Source organism: Cylas formicarius, unplaced genomic scaffold (genome assembly GCF_029955315.1).
Source record: "Cylas formicarius isolate icCylForm1 unplaced genomic scaffold, icCylForm1.1 PGA_scaffold_5__7_contigs__length_24384050, whole genome shotgun sequence".
In the NCBI taxonomy this organism is placed as follows: domain Eukaryota; kingdom Metazoa; phylum Arthropoda; class Insecta; order Coleoptera; family Brentidae; genus Cylas; species Cylas formicarius.
The window spans coordinates 18735611-18761352 of record NW_026844341.1 but is presented as its reverse complement, the minus strand read 5'-3'; the positions used below and the strand labels follow the sequence as shown (position 1 = coordinate 18761352).

The window sequence follows — 25742 nt, the reverse complement described above, 5'->3', positions numbered from 1 at the left end:
GGGTTGGAAATGAACGATGCGGTACTCGCTAGTGGTTCATAAATTACTAAGGGTTTCGTACACAGATTTCTGATGAACAGGATAAACCCACCACAGTATACTCTTAATTTAAGTGTTTAAATCAAAAGTTCTCGCTGTACTTAGATTGATGCTAAAAAAGGCTTTTTTTTTTAAACTTTGTTGTGGAAGCAATTAAAAAATGAGTCATTTTGAATAAAACGGAATTATGATTCACTTTTCGCCTTGTAGTAGCACACAAAGACTCCATTCAGACGTTCTTTAAAATACCTAATTATACGTGAGTTTCTTGTCTCACGGATCCGAGCCCCTTCGGATATTACCGCACGGTTTTTGGGAGCAATCGGATGTTTTGTGAGATTTTACCGCACGGTTTGAATTTTGACGTTTGTCAATTCTGACTGTCATGTCAGTGAATGTATTCGTGTTATTTTGCAAAAATGTATCCAAAAACTATCCGTCGTAGAATAAGTATAGTGTGCAACACGTTTAATAAACTTTTTTTAAGTCACTTATTTATTAAACTCGTGACTCAAATGCCTATTATTACCATTCATATTCATATGCGTCATGTAAAAAAACGAATGAGTATTATTTTATAACGTCCTACGCATCATGTTTTAGCTGAAGCCTTATATTATAATATACTTAAGTTTATTGGTACTTAAACTGCTTCTCTTAAGAACCATAACTATTGTCATTATAAAATGCAAAAATAGTCGTAGTTTTAGGGCTTTTAGTTGAATGAGTGACTATCAATTGAATTAAAAAGATTTCTAGGTCCCTAATACTATAATAATATAATATAATATAATACAGTCAAATATTGCATTTTGAATCTAATAATACAATAATAAAGATTTTTATATTTCTTTTTACAACGGGGCCAATTTTGTGGTTGTTCAAGTGTGAGAACAAACCTGTGACAGAAAACCGGCATCTTTTTGGTGGGGACGGTTCCTGAGCTTTTCCGTTATCTACAACTTGCATATATAAGTTTCGATTTGCGCACTCGGTGTGGGCAATTTAACGCTACCGTATAAACCGATTGGTGGCGGTATTGTTGTGGTCCGGACTAAATGAAGTTTTTTAACGCATGTTTTTTTATTTATTTTTCGGTTTTATTCCATTTGCTATTGCTTTGTCTAACCCTTACACACCTCCGCATTTCCATTTTTTTACTCACAGGTTCGTGCCACTTGTGAGAAGTTGAAAAAGGAAATGAGCTTTATTCGTCCGTGATAAAAACTTTATTTGATCCGGTCTATAATCGGTAGCTGGTGACGAAACGGTAACGTATAAGGTAAGCGTCGAATTCAAAGGTTCACAGAACCATATCGTCGCACAGCGGGCCAGGGAGAGCCCAAACCATTGAGAACCCATAACACATTTCGTACAAAGAACGTTTTCCTTAACATAGACTAACGTTTGTTGTCGGTGTCATTTTGAGAATATTTTATGTATACAATGTTCCGTGTGAAAAGTACAGGGGGATTTTTTTAAAGAAATTAGCTTTTGACAAAATTAAAAATTCTACATCTTGCTCCCACATGCTCCATTTTATAAAAATAATTTTTGAGGAAGGAAAGGAAAACATTTTTCTCCTTTAAGTTTTGACCTATTAACCTATTAATATATAAATTTGTTTTTTTTTACAGAGGAGTATGTACCTTAGGTTTGATTCATGTAAGACATTGTTATTATTTTTGGCATTTCAATAGTGAAAGGTGTTGTCATAACTATTGTTTACTATGGGTTGTCATGCTCTTGGGACACTAAGACTAACTATAAATCAAAACCTTAAATGCAATGCAAAGCAATAGTTAAACTTTTTTAGAGCTATGACTAATGCAAAAATTATAACAAAAGCAAAAGAGCTGAATGATACTTTAGGTCCTAGGTCGCCAACCTACCGGTAGCTCGCGGGGGCAATCCGGGTAGCTCTCACAACGATTTTAATTTAAAAAATACAAAAATCAGAGAAGCTTCAAAATTTCACAAAAAAAATCTAATTGTCATAGGTAGGTCATAGGGGTAGGTCACTGTTTATTCCAAAATTAACAAAGTAGCTCAACACATTGAAGAGATGTATAAAAACCCTGTTATTGTTTTATTTCGTTCCTTTCAAGCAAACAAACTTAAATATTTTCAAAAACCCGATAACAGTATTTTGTGTTAATCTATATTAAATTGTTGTTACTTTTGGGACACCCTGCATTTTTTTTATTTACTTAAAAATGGTTCTAGATTGAGTTATAAACCGTTTTAATGATTTAACTAAAAACCGTTTGTAAATATAGAGTTTTTTGTGAACCCCCTGTAAAATAATTATATTGTACTAAAGTTTGATGTCCCTAATGTTTTTTTCTTTTTTGATGTGTTTTTATTAATATTAAGTAAAATTTATTGGCATTACGAAAAAATTGATTTAGTCAAACATCATTTCTCTGGCCCACTGCGTCGGTTTGACGCTTACTAGGTACTAAATCCGTGATGTGTGATTCGTGACCGAAAATGTGGTTTCTTTAACATATCGTTTAGCAGGTAAACGGAAGTTCGACGGGGGTCACCAGAACCAGGGGGAGACGAAGCGCCGCTTTCAGCAGCAGGGCGGCGGCGGTTGGGGCAATCAGCCGCTGGCCCAGCAGCCTCTGGGCGACGTGAACGGCGAACAATGGTACCAGGACTCGTACGGGGCCTGGAGCTAGATGGCGCGACCGTCGGACGCGCGAGAGAGAGCGTGAGCGAGTGCTAGCGTGTGAGAACGAGCGCGTGAATTGGGCGTGACAGCGTGCGACGTGTGCGCGCGACAGCCCGCGAGGCCCTCTGGTGGCGGCGGCCGTGGAACTTTGCAATGGACTCTGTCGGCGACGACCTCGAGAAAGCTCCGACGTTCCGGGCGTGCGGCGCGCGTTCCGAACCCGACCGGGCGCGAGCGACACCTAGCGTCCGCAATAGGGCCCAACTCTACCACTTAGCGAATTACGTGCAAAATAGCGCTTTAGATAAATAAACTAATTGCTAACGGGACGGTTCTCAAAGCCTCGACGGCGTGTCGCCCGCGCGTCAGTCCCTTTTCGGCGCCTAACCTCAAAATTTCCTGCGCGCGCGCGCGCTCCGGCGAGTCGGCGGCGGTCTCTCCCCAACTGTCGCGGATCGGAATTTCTTAAAAAATTTGCCCGTCTTTGCCTTGTCTGCATTCGTTCGTTCCATATGATATATGCATAATTTTTTTTTTGTTTATCAAATTTCAAAATCGTTGTAAAGCGACCCGGTCGTTTTGAAATTTTGAACGTTTTTCGTTTTTAATATTAAATTGTATGGTTGTTCTTTGAAAAAAAAAAGTTTTCTTATTATTAAATTTGACTTGTTTGCGGCCAGCTTCCCGCCCCCGGCGGGGGTGGGAGGAGCCTCGGTTAATAGTCGTCCTGATCGGCGCTTGTTTTTTTTTATTACGTAATTTGACGTCGAAACAGCCGACCGTCACCGCGACGCGACGCCTCCGCGCCCGGGGGCGGATGCCCTTCAGCCTGCTACGCGTTTCGGGTTTTTTTTTATCGGCCGCCCCTCCAGGCGGAGGCGTCGCTGCGCGTCGGCCCGAATCGGAAAGGGAAACAAAAAAATCCCACGCAAGGATCGGCAGTGATCTTTTTTTTATATACATATTATATATAATATAATTATATATTTTATTCTCTGGTGATGCATTTTTTGCATTGTGATGATTGTATTTTAGCGGTAATTTAAGGAGTTTACGCGGACATATACTTCTGTTTCAAAAAGTATCTACACGATATCGGGAGAATAGAGCGTGATCCCTCCCTCAACCCCCTTCGATGCCACAACAACCTTTCACCCCGCAATATAGCTCCTCTGGATAACAAAAAAAATTGCCGTGTGCGGGCCTGACCGACTCACCACCGATTGCAATTATTTTTTTATATAGTTAAACTAACGTTATTGTTGTTTTTTTTTTATATTTTCGATTTGTTTTCTTCCCTCCCATCTACCGTTGCCGTAGTTTTTCTCACATCACCGGTTTATTTTTCTCTTTGGTCACCACCATCACCACCACACACACACACACACACACACACACAGAACGTCAATTATAAGATTTCCCTCCTTTTGTACTTTCGTCCTAATTAATAATTTTCCTCGTTGTTAGTGTGACGTAGCTAATGATAATTTTTTCGATTGACACATATATAGAGTTGTACCGTCTAAATAATAACACGAACCTATTGTCTTATACTTTACTTGCAACGTTTATTTTTTATTAACCACACGGAACATGGAAAAAATTATTTTAAAAATGAAATAAAAAATTAAAAGAAGCATACCACTGTGGAGGCAGTGGTCCCGTCCCGGGATCGCGCCCCCGTCGAGTCCGGATTGAAGCCCCGGCCCTGCTGCATTACTGTTTGATATAATAACGTCTTAATCAATATTTTGAAAAAGCGGACTGATGATTTAATATGTCTCAATAAACAGTTGTATGTGTATTACGATTTTAAATGGTGTTTTATTTTGGTGCCTCAACCTTCCCAGATCTCGACTGAGGACGTCAACATATTGAAATAAGAGTTGGTGTTTTTTTTTTTTAATTTTGCTTGAAAATGAACGTTGATGTAGTTTAAAACGTTTTTTCGAAATATTTCATGTGATTTAAAACTTGTTTATGGTTTTACGAGCAGTAGTTGAAATGTACCCTTTTTTTCAATTTTATAATAATTTCATCTCCAATTAAGTTACCCAAAAGATGCAAAAACGTTTCAGAGAGATCATCATATACGTTTTTTCGAAATATTTCAAGTCATTTGAAACTTGTTGATGGTTTTACGAGCAGTAGTTGAAATGTACCTTTTTTTTTCATTTTATAATAATTTCATCTCCAACTAAGTTACCCAAAAAATGCAAAAACGTTTCAGAGAGATCATATACATTTTGTCGAAATATTTGAAGTCATTTAAAACTTGTTCATGGTTTTACGAGCAGTAGTTCAAATGTACCTTTTTTTTTCCATTTTATAATAATTTCATCTCCAACTAAGTTACCGAAAAGATGCAAAAACGTTTCAGAGATATCATGTCTGCCTGTAAAATGCTTCCAAATTTATGAACATGTCTGGTTTAGTTAGATTCTCATTTAATTTTTGCGGCATTTTAAAAGGTAACTGAATTAAAGTTGCAAATACAGTTACGCCCAAAAGCACGTACGAGACGGTCGGAGGTAATAATCGAAATTTTAAGGGTAGTCATTTCTTGTTGAAGGTGAGGTAATTGCTCACTGAACATATTTAAAAATATAATTTTTCAGAGCGGATTTCGTCAAATGCGGATAATTTTGTATGTATACTCCGAAGAATGACAATCTCCAGCAAACGAGGCGTGTTAATGTGCTGCAAAGTTTAATGCTGCTGCGACGTAAGATTTCCGCCAGGAGGAAATCTTTAACCCAAATGACGTATCGCATTAACACCCTTTCGACGACCCGATATGCCGCGCCCAGCGGCTGATGCGCCAACAGGGTCACATTTTATTTGCAGGAAATTGACGCAGGATTAATCTAGCAGGAAAAAAATGATCCTTCGATCACTGGTAACGGGTAGACGTGTATTTCGTCTACTTCAGGGGAATGAGCGACCCTGCCTACGTGAGCTCCAGGTTCCCCAGCTGACCAGGAGGATGGGGAACCTGCTGCAGAGGTATCAGAAGGGGATAGGAAATCTATACACAATGAAGGTCTAAGTAGGGGATAGAAAATCTGCACTCAAGTAGGAAGTCATGGTGCCATAGTGAGCTGACAGAAACAAGATAGGTAAAATACTAGTAGAAAAACAAAAAGTTTTCGTGCTTCGTAAGCACAACTAGGAAGATTATATAAAACAGCTTTTTTTTTAGTAGTTTTTTAGTATCAACAGTTCATCCAAATAATATAAATTTACTTTGGTAGCCTAAAAGAAAGGCATCAGTGAAAATGGATCATACTTTCCGATATTTAGTAATAGAATTTTCCAGAATATAATATTCTTCTTTTTAAAGATTTTCAAACAGATCCATGATATAGCTTTTACATTTTTATTATTGTCAATTTATGCCCGATAGGTATCAATTTGTTTTAGGAGTAATATAGTACAGTAGTGTGAGCTATTGTCGCCATATCTTAATTTGTTATATCAACGTTCACAATTTGTGAGCTATTCGAGATATATGTCAATTTGTTTTAGTAGTTCAACAGTTTAAAATTCATTTTATACAAGCCACTCAAAAAATAGCCCACAACGGCTTTTAAAAAATCTTTGCTAAAATTAACGTTTTTTTCGATGGGGACGGGGGTGTGGAACACCCGTACACATTTACCTTCGCGGGATTTTCAATTTTCGTTTACCCTCTCGCCCGCAGAAGCGCGATGTAAACAAAAGAACGCTGCGACGGATAGGGTGGGGGATACCGAGAAAAATTCGGTAACTCCTATATAAGGGATACACACCCAACACGCGTAACGTATATATACACTATCGGACCCAAGCGAAGCACCTTTTATGCGATAGAGTTAAAATCTTTCATATTAAATTTGTTAGGAGTCGTGTCGCTATAATAATAATCTAATAATAATAATAATACTTTATTTACCAAAACATTAAATAATATACAGTTAATCTACTTTTTTATAATACGGAAAGTATAATACAATAAGGAATGTTCTGATTTCTAGCTTTCACAAACCACTCAAAACATCTTTTGTCTATGGCAAAACCTTCCTTTTTCAAAAAATCCTTCTTTTAATTTATGTTAGTTCCAGATTGCCATTTACTTCTTTATTTTTGGCTATTTCAGCTGCTTGCGTTTTCCCAATATTAAACCCCTTTGCCAAATGACGAAGTGAAACACTTTCTTTGTCTAAAACATAAAATTATAAAATAACTCCAATATCAACTACGAATCTGAAGACAAAACACGACATTAAATGCAGGCTAGCAAACAAAATGTGTAAATGGGGAATCACCTAATAAAAAACGGGGAATTACCGAATTTTAATAAAGGGAACTAAAAATCTTCCGGCTATTAAAGTTTCGTATCCGTCTATGGGAGGTTTTTGGGTCACTTTCAGGAAAAATCTAGTGTCCGCGTCCGTTTATAAAAGCGTCCGCTTATCGGAATGCATTCAACATTGAAAATGATATGCTGAAATTCTGTTCCTGGAACTTTGTCCGGTTAAAAGAGATGTCCGCAAGTAGAACTTTCACTTTACCAAGAAAAGCACAGTTTGTCTATTTTAACAGACTTTTTTATTCTGCGAAAAGGATTGCCAATTGTTGGATTAAAAAAAAAGGCTTTCTTTAAATCGTTCATCACTTTTGTCCGACAGTGTATGCAACCGTTGACTTGCCGGCTTCCCCCTTGGCTCCCCTCGCCTGCGGACGGTTCATCCGTGCGCCGCCGCCGCGACGTCCGTCGTCGTCGCCGTCGCCGACCGCTCCCATTCCGACGTTGGCGCGCCGATCGAGCGGGTGGCTGATCGTCGAGAGCGGCCCCCCACCCACCCAAAAAAACGCCCTGTCCTCCGGCACTCTTCCGCTATCCGGACGCCTAAAACGACGCGAACGCTACTACGATGTGCCTGGTGGCAGGGGCGGGGCGTCCACCGGTCGCCCTGTCCTGACGCCTCGGCCGAGTGTGCCGCCCGAAGCCCGCGAGTACGAGACATGAGCTGCCGCCGCGACGGCTTAACGTTGTTGTTGTTATTGTTGTTGTGACGTTTTAACATAGGCGACGACGACGCGGCGTAAGATGGCCGCCGCCGACGAGGCCTTTTTGGACGCCCTGACGTCGTGATTATAGGGTAGGTCGAACGGTTTGTTGTTTTTTTTTTGTACCGCCACCGCCGTGCCTGGGTGAGTAAGTGTATCTTTAATCCCTCAGGGAACCACTCCCCTGTGACGCTCGTGAAACCGGGACGGCGGGGGCGCGGTCCCAAGAATTTCGGGGTTCTCTTATTTTCGCCGGGACGTCGAAACAAAAGAAAACGGTCGGTTCCGCCCTCTCTGCTATCGCAAAGATGATACGTTCAAATTTAAACGTTTCTTCGACGATTTGAATATCTTTAATATCACTCGATAAAGAAAATCTAATTGAAATTTTAAATCGAAGCTCCGGGAATGGTTTGGTATCCAGCTGACAAGTCAGCGTGAAGCGTGATTTTTTTCCAAAAAGGGTTCTCCTCGGGTTTGGAATTTGAAATGCAACCTTGACCCAAATATTTCGCCATCAAGATAAGTTCCCTCGGCTGACATCGAAGTGACACCCTAGATATGCGCAGCCGGCATAAACAACCAACGACTGGAGGAGGCGATAAAATGGTTCCACAACATCACGCCCTGTCGAATTTCTTAGTTGCTAAAACAGAGGTTAGGATGGTTTTGTCACAGTTTATTTCACATATTAACAGAAAATGGTTAAAACCGAGGTTAGATAAACTTTAATGTTTTCAGTATGTATCGAGTAATGTACCACACTTCAAACTTAAAGGTTGATGAGGCGAGAGTTGACTTTTTATTTAGATAATCTATTATAACTGAGCCAACCAAAAAGTAGCGAAATGTCGAACCCGCCCAAGTTGTGAACCTAACGAACCCTGCGTTGCCACGTGGACGCTTAAGCGTCGAGAATTTTGTCGCGAACGGTTTCTATCGGACCCGAAACTTACTGCATTAATCCTTTCATTGTTTGGAGGACATCGAGAACTTGGCGGCGAAGTTACCCAAAACTTGCGGCTTTTTGGGGTGGGGAGGGGGGCGCCGATTTTGGGTGTGGGCTTAAATGATTCGACGACATTATACGTTTTCGGACACGAACGTTATGCGTCGCGGCCACGGACGGTCCAGTTTTGTTATCGACGCCCGTAATTAACGATGGCCCGCAAATCCCCGGATGATTCCGTCTTTTTCAGAGTTTGACAAATTCCGGAGAAAGCGATAAATTCGCGGCGAGTTTTTGGTGTTTTGCCAGCCGATCGTCGAATTTTTATCGTCCCGCAATTTGCTGGTTCTGACGCCCCCCCACCTTTCAGGAGAGTAGGTGCCGACCATTGTGTTATTTCGTCTCGTTCGGTGTTCGATTTAAATGGGGCTGCGAATTTAGGCGCGCTAATTTTTAACAGAGAGTGTTATTGATTTGACATAATTTAATGGTTGAATGTCCGGGTCTTTTGGCGAGATGTTTAATAAAGCAAATATGAAAAAAAAGACCGAATTATTCTTGTATTTATTAGCACTACGAAAGGCTCTGGATTCATGGTTGGCAAATTTCAAACACCACGAATGCATCCCTCCTTCATTACAAGGCACGTAATTGTTATTGGTTACCACTTTTCCTGTCACTGCTACAGAAGATTTTAATAGTACCACTAATTGACTTTATTATCTATTAATCGAATCTGTCTGTTGATAATCAACTAACCAGATATCGTACTTTTTGAAAAAAGTGAAGAAAAGTGTTTATTTTTCATATTAAATTTCGGTGTGTTTTATTGTTAATTTTGCTTATTTGATATTTTCTTTAGTAAAAACCGCATTAGTCACTTTGGAAACGAAGTTATTCGACCTAATGTTTATTTTGAAACTCCAGTCCACAACTTTTTCGTTCGTTTCGACATACATTTAGTTACATTTGCAGTTTCAATTAATCAGATGTTTTCGTTCTAGAGGAACTCCTTTTGTTTTACAAAAGAATATTTACTTTTCATATTAAATTTTGTTTTGTGGTTTGTTTTATTGTCGGTTTTGCGAAAGTATTGGAACTTTATGGTTATCTCGAAACGCCAATCCACAACTTTTCTGTTTACGACACACATTTTGTTACAGTTGTAGTTTGGACAAATCAAATGTTTTCCTTCGGAAGGAACTTCTTTTGTTTTCGTAAACAATATTTAATTTTCATATAAAATTTTGTTTTGTGGTTTGGCAAATTATTGGAACTTTGTGGTTATCTCCGTACGCCAATCTACAACTTTTCTCGTTCTCTCGTTCTCGTCGGAGCCGCTCAGAGCGAAAGACAACGATTAAGCCGTCAAACAAACGGACCGTGAACGTTTTTAAAGGGCCCCGCCCTCTCCCAAGGCGAAAATTTGTGAGTTACGGTTATTGAAATCCCGCGGGATGGCCCGTTTTTCTTGCCGCCGCCGCCGTCGTCGACGTTTTTTCCTCCTTTAGTTTCCCGCCCGACTTCTTTATTTATAAGGGGACGGATGTTTTTCTTGCATTAATGAATCCTAATTAGCCGTTCCCCGGGGACCGCGACCGTTCACTAATCCGGCTGTGTTCGGGATGTAATTAGGGATCGTAATTTCTTTTTGCTCGTTTTGGTACTGAATCGAAATTTTGCCGTATGTACGTAAAGCTGAACGAAGGAATGGGCGTGATCTGCCGCGTTTTCCGACGGGGGTTTAAGATGAAGAAGGGTGCTTTCACACTGGTATCGATTTATCCGTTATGGGTGTGAGTGTGTGCGAAAACTAAGACCGTCTAAACGGTTTATGTATACGTGGTATTCCGAGTTACTTGAATAATAAATAAAAACGTTAATATACTGTTTGCAATAATATTATGACGTAATATTGTCACATATTCCTTAAATTACGCCTCTGTAAATCGTATTGATACAAATACCGTACTATGTTGATAAGCTATTTGCTCCTCTGTGAGGAAATATACTAATGGGACGGAACTTTGTATAAAAATGAAAATCCCTTCAATATGCTTTGATCGATGTTGGGGTATGGTAAGGAGGGCCTGCGAAATTTAAATTGTGAACTGGGATTAAATTGAGATAAAACTATAATCACAAAAAACTTCATAGTGTCTTGTGAAAGGAATTAAGTAGCATAGATTAACTTGCTAGATGTAGCCTTTAGTTTACTAGTAACATGCGCTCCAAACTTCAGGCCATAATCCGATAGCTGCAATAACTAACCAGAAATCGATTTATTTTTCAAACTCGGCTATTGAAAACAGTATTTTAGATCCCTCAGAACTTGGGGCCACGAAATGCGAAATAAAAAGCTTGCGAAGCGTGGAACGGTGGGGGACACTTTTAAAAATAATGCCGGCCATCTATAAAATAGACATGAAAAATGCGAGGTAGTTACCCGCAGCTGCGTTTCGTGTTTCGCACAGCTAAAGGGCCCCGCCTCGCCGCCCCATGCAGCGGCGGCGTTGTCGGGGCGCACTATGGACAAATCTTTCAAATTACCATCCAAAAATAATAAAATTCCTACATTTTAAATTATTCAATTTTTTATTGCCAACAAGTTTGTTGTGTTTGATTTTTTTTTACTTGTGATTCCATAGTATTCCATTAAGACAGGCTATTGCTTTTTTGGCTGTAGCTGTAGATATTTGGTTTTTTCTTGATGTTGCATTATACAAATCTTGCAGTCCAGCAATGAGTGTATGATTGATGTTTGTGTCCTTTAGGATTTTCCAAAGTCGGTATTGTATCGTAAGCTTTTTGGAGATTAAGAAATGTTATATGTGTATCCCTGTTTGTGGCCATTTTCTTCTCAATGATTCGCTTGAGGCAGAATAAGTTGTCGTTACAAGACCTTCCAGCATGGAACCCACTTTGTTTTTCTGCTTGTTGTTCATTAGTTTCTGACTATATCAAGTCTCGTAATAATCTTCCATATAACTCATCGTACTAGTTACTGACAGTCCTCTGTAATTCTCACAATGCTTCTTATTGCCTTTTTTGCAAATTGGGACTAGATTTCCATTGATGCACAAATTGAAAATATCAGTTTCCTTAGTATATAATGTTTCGCTTCCAATTTTGAACAGCACAGGGTAAATATCTTGGAGGACCTGGTGCTTTCCCATTTTTTAGACTCTTTGGATTTGGCCATTTCTATAGTGATTTCAATTTGTTTTCTATCTTCTGTCAGTAATCCTTTGTAGAAATCAATCTATTTATTGGTTTCGTTAAGTTGCATCTGCGCATTTTCGTTATGTGGTATTGTTATACTTTTAATAAATTTCCATGGTTTCGTGTTTTTCCTTCCTCGAATATGTGTTAATTTCCTGACACTTTCGGTCCCAGAGCGCATTCTTCTCCTTTTGTATCAATTTCCTCGCATTTTTCTCTTTGCTTCCCTGTACTGTGCCAAATCTTCCTCTTTTTTTGTATTCAGCCTCTTTAGATAGGACGCCTATGCATCCCCAAATCCAGTTTGGGTCAAACTGTACAACACTAATATAATGATTGGACAATTAGTTAAGAATATTAAATTGCTTTCATCTCTTATATCACATCACATCATAACTAAATTGTCATTTTATTTATGGCTCATGTTTCAATAAGTTTTTACCCAAAAATATATCAGCGTCCGCATATTATTAGTAAATTTAAAAGTACTTCTTAAAATTTGAATAAAGCTCATCCAATGAAATTTTGGGTGCTAGATCGTCTAGATACGAAAATTTGCTTTTATCCGTTTTTTCTTAACCAAAAAGCTATTTCCCTTTCAGGTGAGGAGGTACGGGCCAGTGGTTTACATCCAGCCCTTGCCATCGACTCTGACGATATGGTGAGTAACCGATTTTTTTTCCTCTGTCATCGACTGTCGAACTCTAGTCTAACAAATCGCAAAAGTTGTCCCCGACTCCTTCCCCGAACCGCGATAGGGCAATCTAAATTTATATGCGGGCAGGATAAAAGGCTGATTTGCTCGACGGGAACCTATTAGACCCTAGGCTTTCGCCCCGGGGATAAGTTTTGCTCGCTGCCGTCGCCGCCGCGGGGATGCAAGCGTCCCCGTTCGAGGGAACGTCGTGCATGCAAAAGTCATTAGAAGTCTGCTCTTAAAAATAATACAAAATGACGTTTGCAAGGACTGTGAAATCTCCGTTTTTATCTTACACGACTCAATTTATAGTTTCAGTTCTATATGTTTGTACTAAACGCTTGTCCCTATCTGGCTTGACAATAATAATGTTCACTTGAGCTAAAACAACATTTTAATAAAACATTGTTATAAATTATGTAAAAGACATCTTTTTTATTATTACGAATATCAACGTAATATTTTGGATAGAATGAAATAATTATATTAACGATATAAAAAAATTAAATATTTCGGATAAAATGAAGCTTTAGTACATATTTTTAGTTGTTGTACGTAAAGAGAATATTTTCTATTTTTCGAGCATAAAACGGATAAGATTAAAGATGACATGTATCTGCAATATTGTGGACGTTCTATTTATAGCCTTCAAATCCCGTTACCTAAGTATTAACTCTGTGAAATTCTGAAAATTATCACTGATGGTGCTTGTGATTGAATAAAATACATCCCGCCCTCTTCATATGTACTTTTGAATTTTTCCGAGCATTTTAAGCATTTTAATTGCTGTCCGAGCGTCCGTTGAATTGAAAATGCCGAAAGTAAAATGTCACGTGGTGTCTGTATGGATTAAAAATCATCCAGAGCTATCTTTGGAAAAAGAAGAAGTATTCTGCAAAGCTTGTGGAAAAGTGGTAAGGTCTCATTAATTAATTTGAAATACGTAATTGAATATATTTTAAACATTGCGATTATTATTATTATTATTATTATTTTAAGCATTTTCTGTGCATACAATTCCGAACTCTGGTTATAAATAATAATAATGTTCTAAAATTTTTCTAATGCATTTAAAATAATAGTTTTAATTCTGTTTTGCTTTTGTTTTAATTCGGCCTTTGCCTACAAATTAATTTCACTCTGTCGGTTTTCGAATACTATATTTTTCAAAAAAACGGTACAGTTTCAAACGCATTCCCCGGTCAAGGCCTCAAAATTTTTTATTTTCAACATATTACGCCCACCATTTGTGAATCTTTGACTTGAGAGTGTGTTCTGTGAAACCAGGAGGTCTTTTCGCCCATGGACTATTTGTTTTATATTACACTTTTCGCACGACCATTAGTTTTTCGAAACAATTTTGCAAAACATCACAAACACAATCACCGGTTGACGAAGTGGCAATCAGAACAGGCAATCCTTTTTTTTATTGAATATAAAATAAAGCTGCAAGAAAAGTAACAGTTGTAATACAGCAGGTTACAAGTGTTACAAATAGGAATGCTGTTGTATGATAAACTTTATTTCAAATTTATTCTTATTTTTAGACAGCATGTATTAAATTATTAAAATTGCGTTAAAATAAGCTTTTAAATAAAATGAATTTACAAACATTTTTGACAAAGAAACCTTTTTTTATCTGCTGAAACAAGGAAGGTTACCAGTTGGTGTTATTAATACCAATAGATCTGCTAAAACAAGGCATGTTAGCAGTTGGCGTGTGTTGTGACAAATTAACGCCCATTAATATTGTACGCCGAAATTGAAATCGATGCGTAAAACTGCTTTTAAAATATTTCGAAAAATAAAGCTGTATTCGCGATTAGTATTGGAGGCGTCAAAAATGGGCACAAGAAGCTGACGACTTCAATTTTGCTCTTATTGCGGCGCCCCTTCCCCGATTTCTCTTCGATCGAGTGTCGAAGTCGATGTTCATCCGGTTCGCTTTTAAACCGACAGTTTAATTAGTAGAAAGCGACGTCGCCGACGTTCCCCAGAACGTCTCGACCCCCCACCCCCCTTACTGTTCCCCAACGCTAAAATGTGGAAAAGAGTTTGTTCCGGAAGTTTATCAATGTCTTTGTGAAGCAGTAGACGATGCTTATAGAGCAGGGTGTTTTTTAGTGTTGTGCCAGTACTGAAGGAGGTAATTCTTGTGCTCATTTTGAGAAAAAATATCATATGAACATATATGCCAGACATCTTGTTTTGTGGGCGGTGAGGTTGTTAAAACATTTTTTTATGTTATCTCAGAATCGAAATTTGGTAAGTGGATTCTCTGCATTAGGAGGCATTTTCGCTTTCACAACACTTTTTATTTCTACCAGTGGCGTCCGCCAGCGATTTGTATCGCATAGATATTTATAAGAAAAAATAATTTTCATAATAATACATGCACTATTTTCCACATCGTGCGACTTTCTGTCCGTGGTACCTACAGAATTTCGCAGTAAGTCGCTATGTTTACGGATAAAATCAGTTTTCTAGGAATGCGGGCGAAAACTGTCATGCTATAACTGAAACCAATTTTCGTTTAATGCCTGGATATGAATTACAAAGTCCATTTTTTTATCGGGTCATCTTGACGGAATTGACTGGATTGCACGATTCTGTGTTAAGTATTGGCCCATGTTTATAACAATTTATTTGATATGACAGTAGTAAAAAGTTATATAACTTTAAGCCAGAGGTCTTCTTTATATATATTTTTTTTGATCGATCGCGATTTCTCTTTCCTAAAGGAGCGTGAATCTTCCTCACCAACTGGTCTTCACCACTTTTAATAAACTTATTTTACTCAAGAACGGTGCATCTGACATGAAAAAAGCAAAATCTCAAAATCGCATTGGCGTACAGGTAGAAGGAAAAAAAAACTGTTGTTCTCTTGATGCACAGAATGCACTTACAAATTGTAGAAAGATGCCTGGAATCATTTCCTGAATATTGTAAAAGAAAACAAAATTGATACGAAGTTTTTTCTTAAAATGATCTCAAGGATTGCCCACTAAGGGACATTCCATTTTCCGCAATGTGGCGGCGAGGGCGGTTGTTTCGTCGGAAAAGCGGAATTAAAAATAACGATGATCTATATCGCAAACGTTCGTCGTCCCGTCGCCGATGCAGGGGTTGGGGGAGGACGACTCAAACGCATAATATATAAGGGGTATTTACTCGGAAAACGTACGAGGCGGATTTAAAACGGACCGAAACGTTTGTTCTTTGCGAATTTATTGCAGACGTGGTACGATTTTCTCGGAGACGGTCGCTGAACCCTCACAAATCATCTAGTAATGCGCGCGGGAACGCGATGGGCGCCGCCATTTTGACGGGGGCCTCCTTTGCGTCCTTCGACCGACCCCTTCTTCTTCTTCGAAGCCCAGAATGTTGTTTTCGCTCCGGTCCGAGTCGGTCTCAATTTTCCCCTGCAGTATCAACCTAGGTATAGAGTATTGAGGTCCCCCTAATATATGACATGATTAGATATGATACTTTGCGTAGTTTTACAGTATCCATTAATCCACCCTCCAAATATATCTGAAAGATTTTTTCAACATAGCAGAATCGGTGATAGTACACATCCCTGTCTCCGTTGTCCGATCGCCATCAATACGGATCTTAGCGGACTGTTGCCAATACGGTTCTTTAATTGTTCCTTGCCAGTCACGCCTGTGAGCTGGTAGTATCTCCATCGACCGATCGACCCCCACCCTATGTTATCTGCGTGCGTTTTAAATTTAATTTTTTCGTGTTATTTGCTATTGACGTCTTCTTCGTAAAAGTTTTGTGTGAATTTTCGGAGTCTAACTTATATGCAATATTGCGCTTGAGCGCATATAAATACAATGAGTTAGAGTTCTCCAAACGATATACCGTTTTTATGACATTTAACTTTGGTAAATTTTTATGAATGTGTAATCGCAGCTCCACCTCGCTTTGTAACCTTCAATAAATAATTATATTATATTATATTATATAATGAATATATTCACAATTCCACAATGACTTTCCAGAACATGCAAATTATGAAAGCTGACGGATTTGTGTAGAGTTTCATCGGTGAGATTCCTCTATTATTATTAGTCAATGCACTGAAAAATCCATTCTTACTTTTAAATCTTTATTATTAATGAAAATGAAGGAGTAAATTTAGCTATGAAACAATGTTTATAAAATAAGTTATTCTACATCTACTGTTGTCACTGGACTCGTCCCCCATATTTATAATTCATTCTGGCACTAGTCGAATTTTTTTTATTCGATAACATGTTCTACGCATTTTTCCAACTAGAAGAAGAAATTTTTTCTACTTCGCTTCTAATTAATTCTATTGTCTCAGAACAAAATTTCGGCGAGGTGTTGATTCTTCTTAAACTGAGCCTCAGTTCTATCGGAAGTTTTCTTTTTTAAAAATATTGGAATTTTACATTTTAAAAATTTAGTGTTATGGTGGAAGACGGACAAATTTAAATCCCCGCTCCTTGGTCCACATTATACTTATTATTAAAAGTTCCCGTCTTCCTTTCTTGATATATGAATTTCTCTGACATCCATCAAAACTTGTCTGTTATTGATGGTTTTGTAATAAACACCAATTCTTCGTACAAACGCACGCAAAGTCTCTTGGCAACAGTCAATGTTTAAAACACTTCATGTAAAGTTTTAATTGTTAAAACAATATTCTTCTGATACGCATCATATATCAACCGCCTCACTATTCCGCCCTGGTGCGTGTTTGATGATATTTTCGGGGTTTTTCTTTCTTGGACACCATTCATAACGATGTCACGTACGGTGTTAATTTTCACGATTTCGCCAACAAAGCAAACTGGGAAAGATTTTGTATTGCTTTAAATTGGACATCAGTTAAAGCTTTCTAATGTGTTTTTAATATAGGAGATCAACATATTTAATGGGCAAATTCAGCTTGAAATCGAGCTACCTCACGTCAGTCCCTACTTTTTAGGAAGATTTATAAAAACACACTAATATATTTCGAACATGTGTAGTGACGGACACTGTGCCTCCGAAGATGCACTGCCTTCTGGAGATATCACTTGAACATTTCGATTTCACCTACTTACGAGAAACTTTAGATAAAAACAAAGGATCCGGTCCCGATGACCTCCCACCATATCTTATTAAGCATTGCAGCTTCATAGTTTCTAGACCACTTTATATTATCTTTAACCAATCTTTGCTTTTGATTATCGACCAACAATTTGGATTTCTCCCCCATCACTCCACTAAGCTGACTTGCTAACATTTACAGATTTTCTGCTGCAATCATTGGAGGAGGGGTCTCACGTTGATGCCATTTGGACAGACTTTCCAAAGGCATTGGATCGAGTAAATCATCAAATCTTCATCATCGTCCAGGGAAAACTTTTGTAATGGTTAACATCGTACCTTACTGAAAGAGTGCAGAGCTTCCAATCCACCAAAATTACTCTTCAATGTCTATGTGAATGATATTGCCTCATGTTTTCATCACGGATTTTTCCTATTATTTGCTGAACTTAGAACTCTCCAGATTTGTCTCACGCATAGGGATCTCACCATTTTTTATAATCTATATAATCTACTGCGCTCAAATTCTTCTAGACCTGAGCTGTTATGTAAGATTGGGCTTCGCATTCCCCCTCCCCCCCACTCCTTCCAGGTAGAGTTCCATCGTTCTAACTATAGTCAGAGTTCTTTTCTTACCGTAAACCGGGGTTACTTTGATACAGGATTCGCATATTTTGAATTGTAGCACCCTCATTTTCCAAGATATTTCAACAATTCTTGATCAAAACGATAGCTTAACATCTCAGCTTTAAATTACTGTTGGGAATTCTTCGATATATTGAATAAGGAGGAACCCCACCATCCGGGGTTACTTTGTAACAACGTGTTTTATCCATCTAAAACTTATGTTTCGGTGGTTTGTAATAAAGTAATCAAATCCAAAAGATAGCCGGATTTTTTTTTTAATAACAAAAATCAATTTTCCCATTATTTTTTTTGTAGCTGGTTTTAGATGAAAAGTGGTTCCTACCACTCTAAGCATGCTACTCTGACAGGAATAAGGTATGAATCAAATTGAAAAGAGAGAAACTTCTTTTATTATAAAACATCAGTTGAAAAAAGCTTGAAATCACATTTAGCGTGTTTTTTAAATGTAAAACCGCAATGTTTTTCTTAATTTCGACAATAAAAAATATTACCACTTGATTAGAAAATAAAACTTGAACTAGAAGTTGAAAAGAATAAAATTAAAAAATTACCAACGCTCGAAAAAAAATTAAGAATAAGGCACAGAAATCATAAACTTGTATGGGGAGTAGAGCTTCTTCATCTGACATATCTGATTCGAAATTGAGAAGGCTTTCATCGCTTTCAGCATATGGCAAGATAACTGTTCAGACTACCAGCCGTGGAGCACTCGGATTCATAAGAGGCACGCCTGGCTCTTTTTTTGCCCTTGGGTTTCACATTTTGGCCTTTCCCCTTCTTTTTCGTTGCGGGAACAGCTGGAACGTCTTTGGGATCCTTAAGATCATCCGCTGTAATGCCCTTCCCAGCTTGGATAATCAGCTTTTTTTGCAACACACTCAGTTCGAATATTTTTCAGGTGTTCAACAAAGCTTTCATGAATCTTGTCCTTGAAGTCGGCCTTTTCACAGATAGAGTCATTTAACCTTTCGACAACTTTATTCGGGTCCAATGGGAAAATTCCACATTTTCGGAATCCTGCTTGCAAGTTGGTGTTGCTCCGAGGTTCCAGGTTTTCTAAGGTGGTTCTAAGTATTTTGGGGAACATATCCTTCGGCACTGTCCCGCACCTTCTCCCTTGAGGAGTCACTTTCCACGCGTCCAACGTTTTCCGCCATTCAACCTTTAGTGGCCTAAAAAATGCCACATCTAGTGGTTGCAGAAGGTGGGTTGCATTGGGAACAAGAGCCACGAAGACAATGTCATTTTCTTCACATTTTTTTTATGACATCAAAATTGAAATGAGAAGAGAACCTTTTTTCCCTGTTGTCTTCTAACGAATGTTAAAAAGTGGTTTTCAAACCAATCACCAAATATGTAGGAATCGATCCACCCACTTTTAGAACGATGGTACCTGCAACCTGGTGGCCCTCCCTCAGTCCAAGTGCTATAAACGTTCTCTGCTCGGTAGATGACATATGGTGGTACCAAATCTCCAGCAGCATTCCCACACATCATTACTGTGGTGCAGGCTTTTGTTGCATTTCTTATAAGTTCAGAGTACTTGGTACCTCTTTTCACAAGTACATTTGGGCATCCTGGGTCATCCACGAAATTTGTCTCATCATAGTTGTAAATATTTGAAGGTGGTACCCCCTCAACCTCTTTTTCAAAATGTTTGAAAAAGTCTATAATCACAGTTTTATCCACCGGATGCCTTCCGATGATAAGTTTGGCCCAGTCACTTCCAGGTAGGTTATCTTTAAAAACAGAAACATTCCGGCCACACTTCTCCAAGTATGACTTGACAATGACTTTGAGATCATTCACGCAAACAGGAAAGCCATAGGTTGCTACTGCCAGGATGTGGCTTGTCAGAACATCCTCTTCCTCGCGGGAGAACACAGTTGGACGACCTGCCGACTTAAGGCTGAATAAAACTGAGTCTTCTACCGTGGCTGCTTTTTTTGCCTTCATATACAAAGCGATTGTCGCAATTGGAATACCGTATCTACAACAAACAAAAAGATACCTGTATAAATCACATGCATTCATCAAGAAACACATTTCCATGTCAACATAGGAGGTTAAACTTACTTTTCAGCAGCAGCTCTGATTGTTATCTGACGTTTGAGACATTTATCCACAGCTTCATGCAAAGTTTCAGCACTGTAGTTGCGGTAGGCACGTGCCCCAAGCTTACGAATGTATTTTCGTGACATTTCAAGTCATTAAACTGCGAAAAAAAATACAAAAAACATGATGTTCTAAAGTAACCCCATGGCCATGTTCAGAATTCCCCATGTATTAAAGTTACCCCTTGAACTTGTGTTGTTTTGTGTTTTAATTCATAGTAAATCGTAGAATTGAGTCACAGAAATAAAAAAAAAGACAAAATCATCTTAAATAGTTGTTACGAAATAGAGGTTACGACGACAAACTGAAAACAGCTGATATCACTGGTAACACATTAATCAGTGTTGCGAAAAATATTTTTCTGTTTCAATCGATTGGCGATGTCAGCGCACTCTGATAAGGGATTCTTGAAATCCCGACACCGCCAGGATGGCGCTAGTTGTAAAAGTAATCCCGCCAGAACGGTTCAAAAATAAAAAACAGGTTTACCGGTTTACGGTACTAGGTAAACTTGACTGCTTCCAGAGTGCAAGAATATTTAAGAAAAAACTGTAAAACTGTTCCGCTGTCTGACTTTGGAGTAGTACTGTATAACATTGTGTTGGTGCCTCGCTACTGTTATATGTGTTCTTCCTGTCGTGTCGACTATACGAATATTAATATTTTCGAAAACCAATGTTTGTCATATTAGAGTAAGGTCTTCATCTATCTATTTCATTCTGTTTTATTTTATTTTGTTGTTGTTGACATTACATATTTGATTCGTAGCGTCTTCAGTTGATGGAAAAAAATATGCAAGGTGATTTGAAAAATGTTTCCGTTAGGTCAGTCGGTATAATCGTCAAAATACAAGCACAGAAATAACATAACTAATGACACGGAACACGATACAACTTCTAACACCCTTGCGTTAGGGGAGCGTCCGTAAACTTGGAAGCCGCGGCTTACGTCCGTGGGACAGCTACAATCGGGTATTGTCGTCCCACGGTTTAAAGTTTCGAGGTAATTTGCCGAAATGTCTAATCCCCACTTTAACTATGCAAATTACGGCACCCCGCCCACGACCTGCCCCAATCCCTCCGGCGTATTGGCTTGAATTATAGACGACCATAGGCCGACAGCGGGAAAAATAATTTGTTTATTAATAACCTATGCGTAACGTTGAAATAATGAAGTTCCCGTCCGGGATAGTAATTAAAAAAAAATGCTATGATTTTTTTCCTAAAATTTTTGAAATTCGTTCAGATGGTCTACACAGAAGAAAATACGAAGCAAGTCGTTTGGTCTAGTTATTTATTGTCTCGTCAACAGAAAGGGGTGGCGTTCTAGCCCTTTTTTTATTTTGTTACGAAATACGTAAAACCAACTCCGTAAAATATCCCGGTATCTATCAAGTGGCTGGCGTTTTATTTCCATCGGCATTTTTTTACATGTCTCCCCCATAGACAACGCGATAAAGAGTGTAAAAATAAGAAGAGCATTTGCCATTTGCCCGAAGCGATCGAGTGAGGTTAATAATATAACCGTCGCATTAATCGATAAATCAAGTAGGTAGGTATAGCACAGCCAGAAATATTGTGTTTTTATAATCGACCGCGTGATTAACTTTGGCTACTGGTTATTACTTCAAAACCGCAGCCCCTTATAGAACACCCTGGCTAGCAGGTTCGTAACCATTCCAGGACCGTCCTAGGAATTTATCTACCTACACTAACAAGCGGGATATAAGTATGTTTTCAATCTTTTTCGCCGAGCACTTCTTGAAATATGTATATCAAAAAATTAGTAAAAATTTATCACGTTGTCTTTCATTATATTTCTGCATAGCATCATTATTAATATACACTTTCCATTTGCAACAATTTTTCTAACAGTTGACTTGGTCATGTCACTTGTTTTCATAAAAAGCCCTTTCTGAATTTCTTATAAGATTGTAAATATTCAAAACAATTTGTTTAACATCCGAAGACAAATGGATCTGTGTTTTTATTTGCTGAGGTAGTTCGTTTTGTCATTAGATTCTACTACCGTCTCCATTTCGTCTTCAAATTCTGCGTTGTTTTCCGTGTCTTCTTCTAACAGGTGAACATCTGCTTCATTCCCCGGTCTCCATATTTTAAAGTGTTAAAAAACAAGAAGCTTCAAAAAATGTTTAATTGTAAGATTCTAATAAATGTTTTAGTCCGGGAACCCTGGACCTTTATTCAAAATGATAAGCAACCAGCTAATTCTTTGGAAATCGTTTCATTTCATCAAGACGCCCAACGTTTTCCTCTACGAAAATTGTTGTATCAGGTAGCTAACTATACACGCAGGTGTAAAATTATTTCAGTTATCATACCCCTCAAAGTTGTATCTATTATTTATTTATAAATAGTGATGAGCAACATGCTAAATTTTTTACTGTAGCTTGCTAATAATTTTTATAAACAAATGATCACATTGTCCATCCGCAACCGCCTAGATTTTTGTGAGTGGAGTGCGTTTTAATAAGACGCCCAGCTATTATTTTGCGAAAAGTTGCAAAACAGGTAGCTGAAAGAATGAGCAGGTATCAAATCATGTCAAATTGATTATTATGTAAAAGTAATCAGCAACAGTTTATTTTTTAACTAAGTTTTGAGATAATCAGATAAATAATCTTAACCAACACTTGTTCTGCAATTAAAATGGTAGGTTTTTTCAGTCCTTCCCTGGAAAATTTCGAAAATTGCCCCTAACTTAAACGTGGTATATATTCGCATCAATGCGCATGCGCGTAACATAGCAACGTCGTATCCAGCACACGCATACAACATACATTGTGCATTGAAAAGTTTTGTTTACTTGGCTTGTCAACGCGTGTTAATTAATTTTATTTTATAACATTTAATTGTGAAAGTGATCTTGGAGTGTTTTCTTTGTAATATACACCGTGATAAACCTAATATTCGTGAAAAAAGAGAGACGATAAAATTCTGTAAATATTTCATGTTAACAACAAAACCAATCTAAGCCAATTTTATTTACCGTTTCCACTTACTTATTACTTGTATTATATCACTTCGCCAATATAATCACCCACTTGCTTTTTCAAAGGTATAAAAAAAATCGTACGTGAAAAAAAATATGAAAAAAAAAAGTTGATTTCTTAAATTATAAATAATAATGAAACAACTTAAGAACAAAGAGAACAAAGAAAGTTAATCGCTCAACTAAATTTATAGGTTAGACCGTAATTTAGAGGTTAAACAGGAATAATGTTCAAGAGTCGAACTAGCAACCTATTTTTTGTCGGACTAGCGAAATCTACCTATTTTTATGTAGGACATTAATTGATTTAGATAGAAAATGTCATAAAGTTTCATTTAATTTTGGTGTCCTACAGTTGCTGATGAATAACGTATTATCGTGAGGTCAACAACTTTAAAGTGTAGTACTGAAAAATCCTACCAGTTTATTTGTAGGACAACGTGATCATTTGTTTATAAAAATTATTAGCAAGCTACAGTAAAAAATTTAGCATATTGCCCATCACTTTTTGTTAATAAATAATAGATACAACTTTGAGGGGGTGGTCACCCTGTACCAAACCTATTTGTTTGTAGGCCAAAGTTAATTTCAAATTATATATTTCAATATCTATAGATGTAGCTAAAAACTAAACTGTTGCTCATCTTTTTGGTATGGTAACTAAATTGACATGAGTTTATACCTGCGTGTATAGTTAGCTACCTGATACAACAATTTCCCTAGAGTAAAAGATTGGGCGTCTTGAAGAAATGAAACGATTTCCAAAGAATTAGCTTGTTGCTTATCATCTTGAAAAAAGATCCAGTGCTCCCGGACTATTTATTTGTATTCTTATGACGTACTTTTATCTGCTGCGAATATAATCTATAGTCTTTAAATAGACCGTTGTTTTTAACAAATCGAAGAACTATGTAGAAGACAGAGAAATAAAAGAAGAAAAATGTTGTTAATCGACATGAACATCCAATGAAAACAGCCTCGCAGGATCAAAGCTCGAGAAAAAGGTACATAAATACATACTTACTGCTGCTGCTCCTGCGAAGGTCTGCGGTTAAGGTACTGTAAAATACTTAAAACGTCAAAGCAATAAATGCACAATATTTTTCATCCTACAATACCTGTCTACAACAGAAACACGAGGTTGGTTATTTAAATTGAAGATTTTGATTTGCAAATATTTTACGAAATAAAAAATGAAGCCTATTATCAAGAATACCGAAATGAGTGCAAGAGTCTTAAATAGATAAAATATTATTTTTGCTATTAAAAAATTAAAATCACAAACACATTTCGTTTTATAATAAAAGTAAGGGGAGAAAATACATAACATAACAAAACATTTATTACTAGCAAATGGAACAAATAACTTAACCCTAAAAAGAAACTAAATTCATATTAGAAAAAATAACTGACTTAACAATAAAAACAAAGATCCCAGAAAAAATAACTAAATAAAACGGCGATTTTCTTTACTACTATTAGATATGACATATTTTACATCTACTACGCACTACATCCTATTCATTATTTTATAATTTTTTGTTGTTCTAAGCACTTTTAAACAACAGCATGTTAGTTTCCATCGTTTGGTGTCTAAAATTTGATATTATTTTTTTAAATAATTAATAGGACTTTATCATTTATTTGCATATATAAAAAAAGGAGATTAATTAATAATCACTTTATTCTACCTTGCGTAGAAACTTAAACTATATGAAAGATAGAAAATACTGTTTTTACACTCTCCGATCGAGAACATCGATTTCGGCGGAGAACGACACATTCTGGCCCCCACAAACACAGTGTTTGCTTAACCTAAATGCGAATTATTAGTCGGATTTGTTATTTAAATTCGTGACGTTTTACATGCTCGCCTCCGACGATCACAATTGATTTGGATCACGACCACCCACTCCCCACTCTCTCCGCAAACAATGGCAGGGTTTTTTCGTGTATATCCGAACTTAACGCGTCTATGTTACTTTTCTCAAAACTTCTTGCGCCGGTTTTTATTGACTCGAACTTACTAACGTTTCGTCTATCATCAAATCATCATCATCATCAAATTGACTCGCTTTTTACTCCGTAGCTGCTTATATATTGTCTGAGAGGGGCGGAGCTAAATGAGGGGCATAAACACCGTCTCGGGTGACGGATTCCCATATTGGTTAGTTTTGTTAGATTGTTAGGTTGCTTATAGATTTCTATACTCTTGGATTTTTCGTTGGTAGATCGAATAAAATTTTATGTTCGGTTTCGTG

General features: G+C 37.6%; 2 protein-coding genes across 18 annotated transcripts in view; both read left to right on the top strand.

Moving 5' to 3' along the window:
* The window catches only part of LOC132702558 (heterogeneous nuclear ribonucleoprotein Q-like), a 51582-nt gene extending 47046 nt beyond the window's left edge, over positions 1 to 4536 (top strand). For 6 of the 13 annotated variants that reach the window (XM_060671269.1, XM_060671268.1, XM_060671274.1 and 3 more), the window contains one exon: positions 2560 to 4536. In XM_060671269.1, the coding sequence (XP_060527252.1) occupies positions 2560 to 2726 (167 nt within the window). In that variant the 3' untranslated portion in view covers positions 2727 to 4536. The remainder of the gene's footprint in view (positions 1 to 2559) is intronic. The other 7 variants (XR_009618901.1, XR_009618903.1, XR_009618900.1 and 4 more) reach the window with 5 other exon arrangements.
* Positions 4537 to 5715: 1179 nt separating this feature from the next.
* The window catches only part of LOC132701791 (cubilin), an 84780-nt gene continuing 64753 nt past the window's right edge, over positions 5716 to 25742 (top strand). Inside the window, exons 1-3 of one of the 5 annotated variants that reach the window (XM_060669984.1) lie at positions 5716 to 5838; positions 7390 to 7863; positions 12545 to 12603. The gene's annotated coding sequence lies outside the window, so the exon portion shown is untranslated. Of the gene's footprint in view, positions 5839 to 7287; positions 7864 to 7924; positions 8429 to 12544; positions 12604 to 25742 lie in introns of those variants that run through there. The other 4 variants (XM_060669987.1, XM_060669988.1, XM_060669986.1 and 1 more) reach the window with 4 other exon arrangements.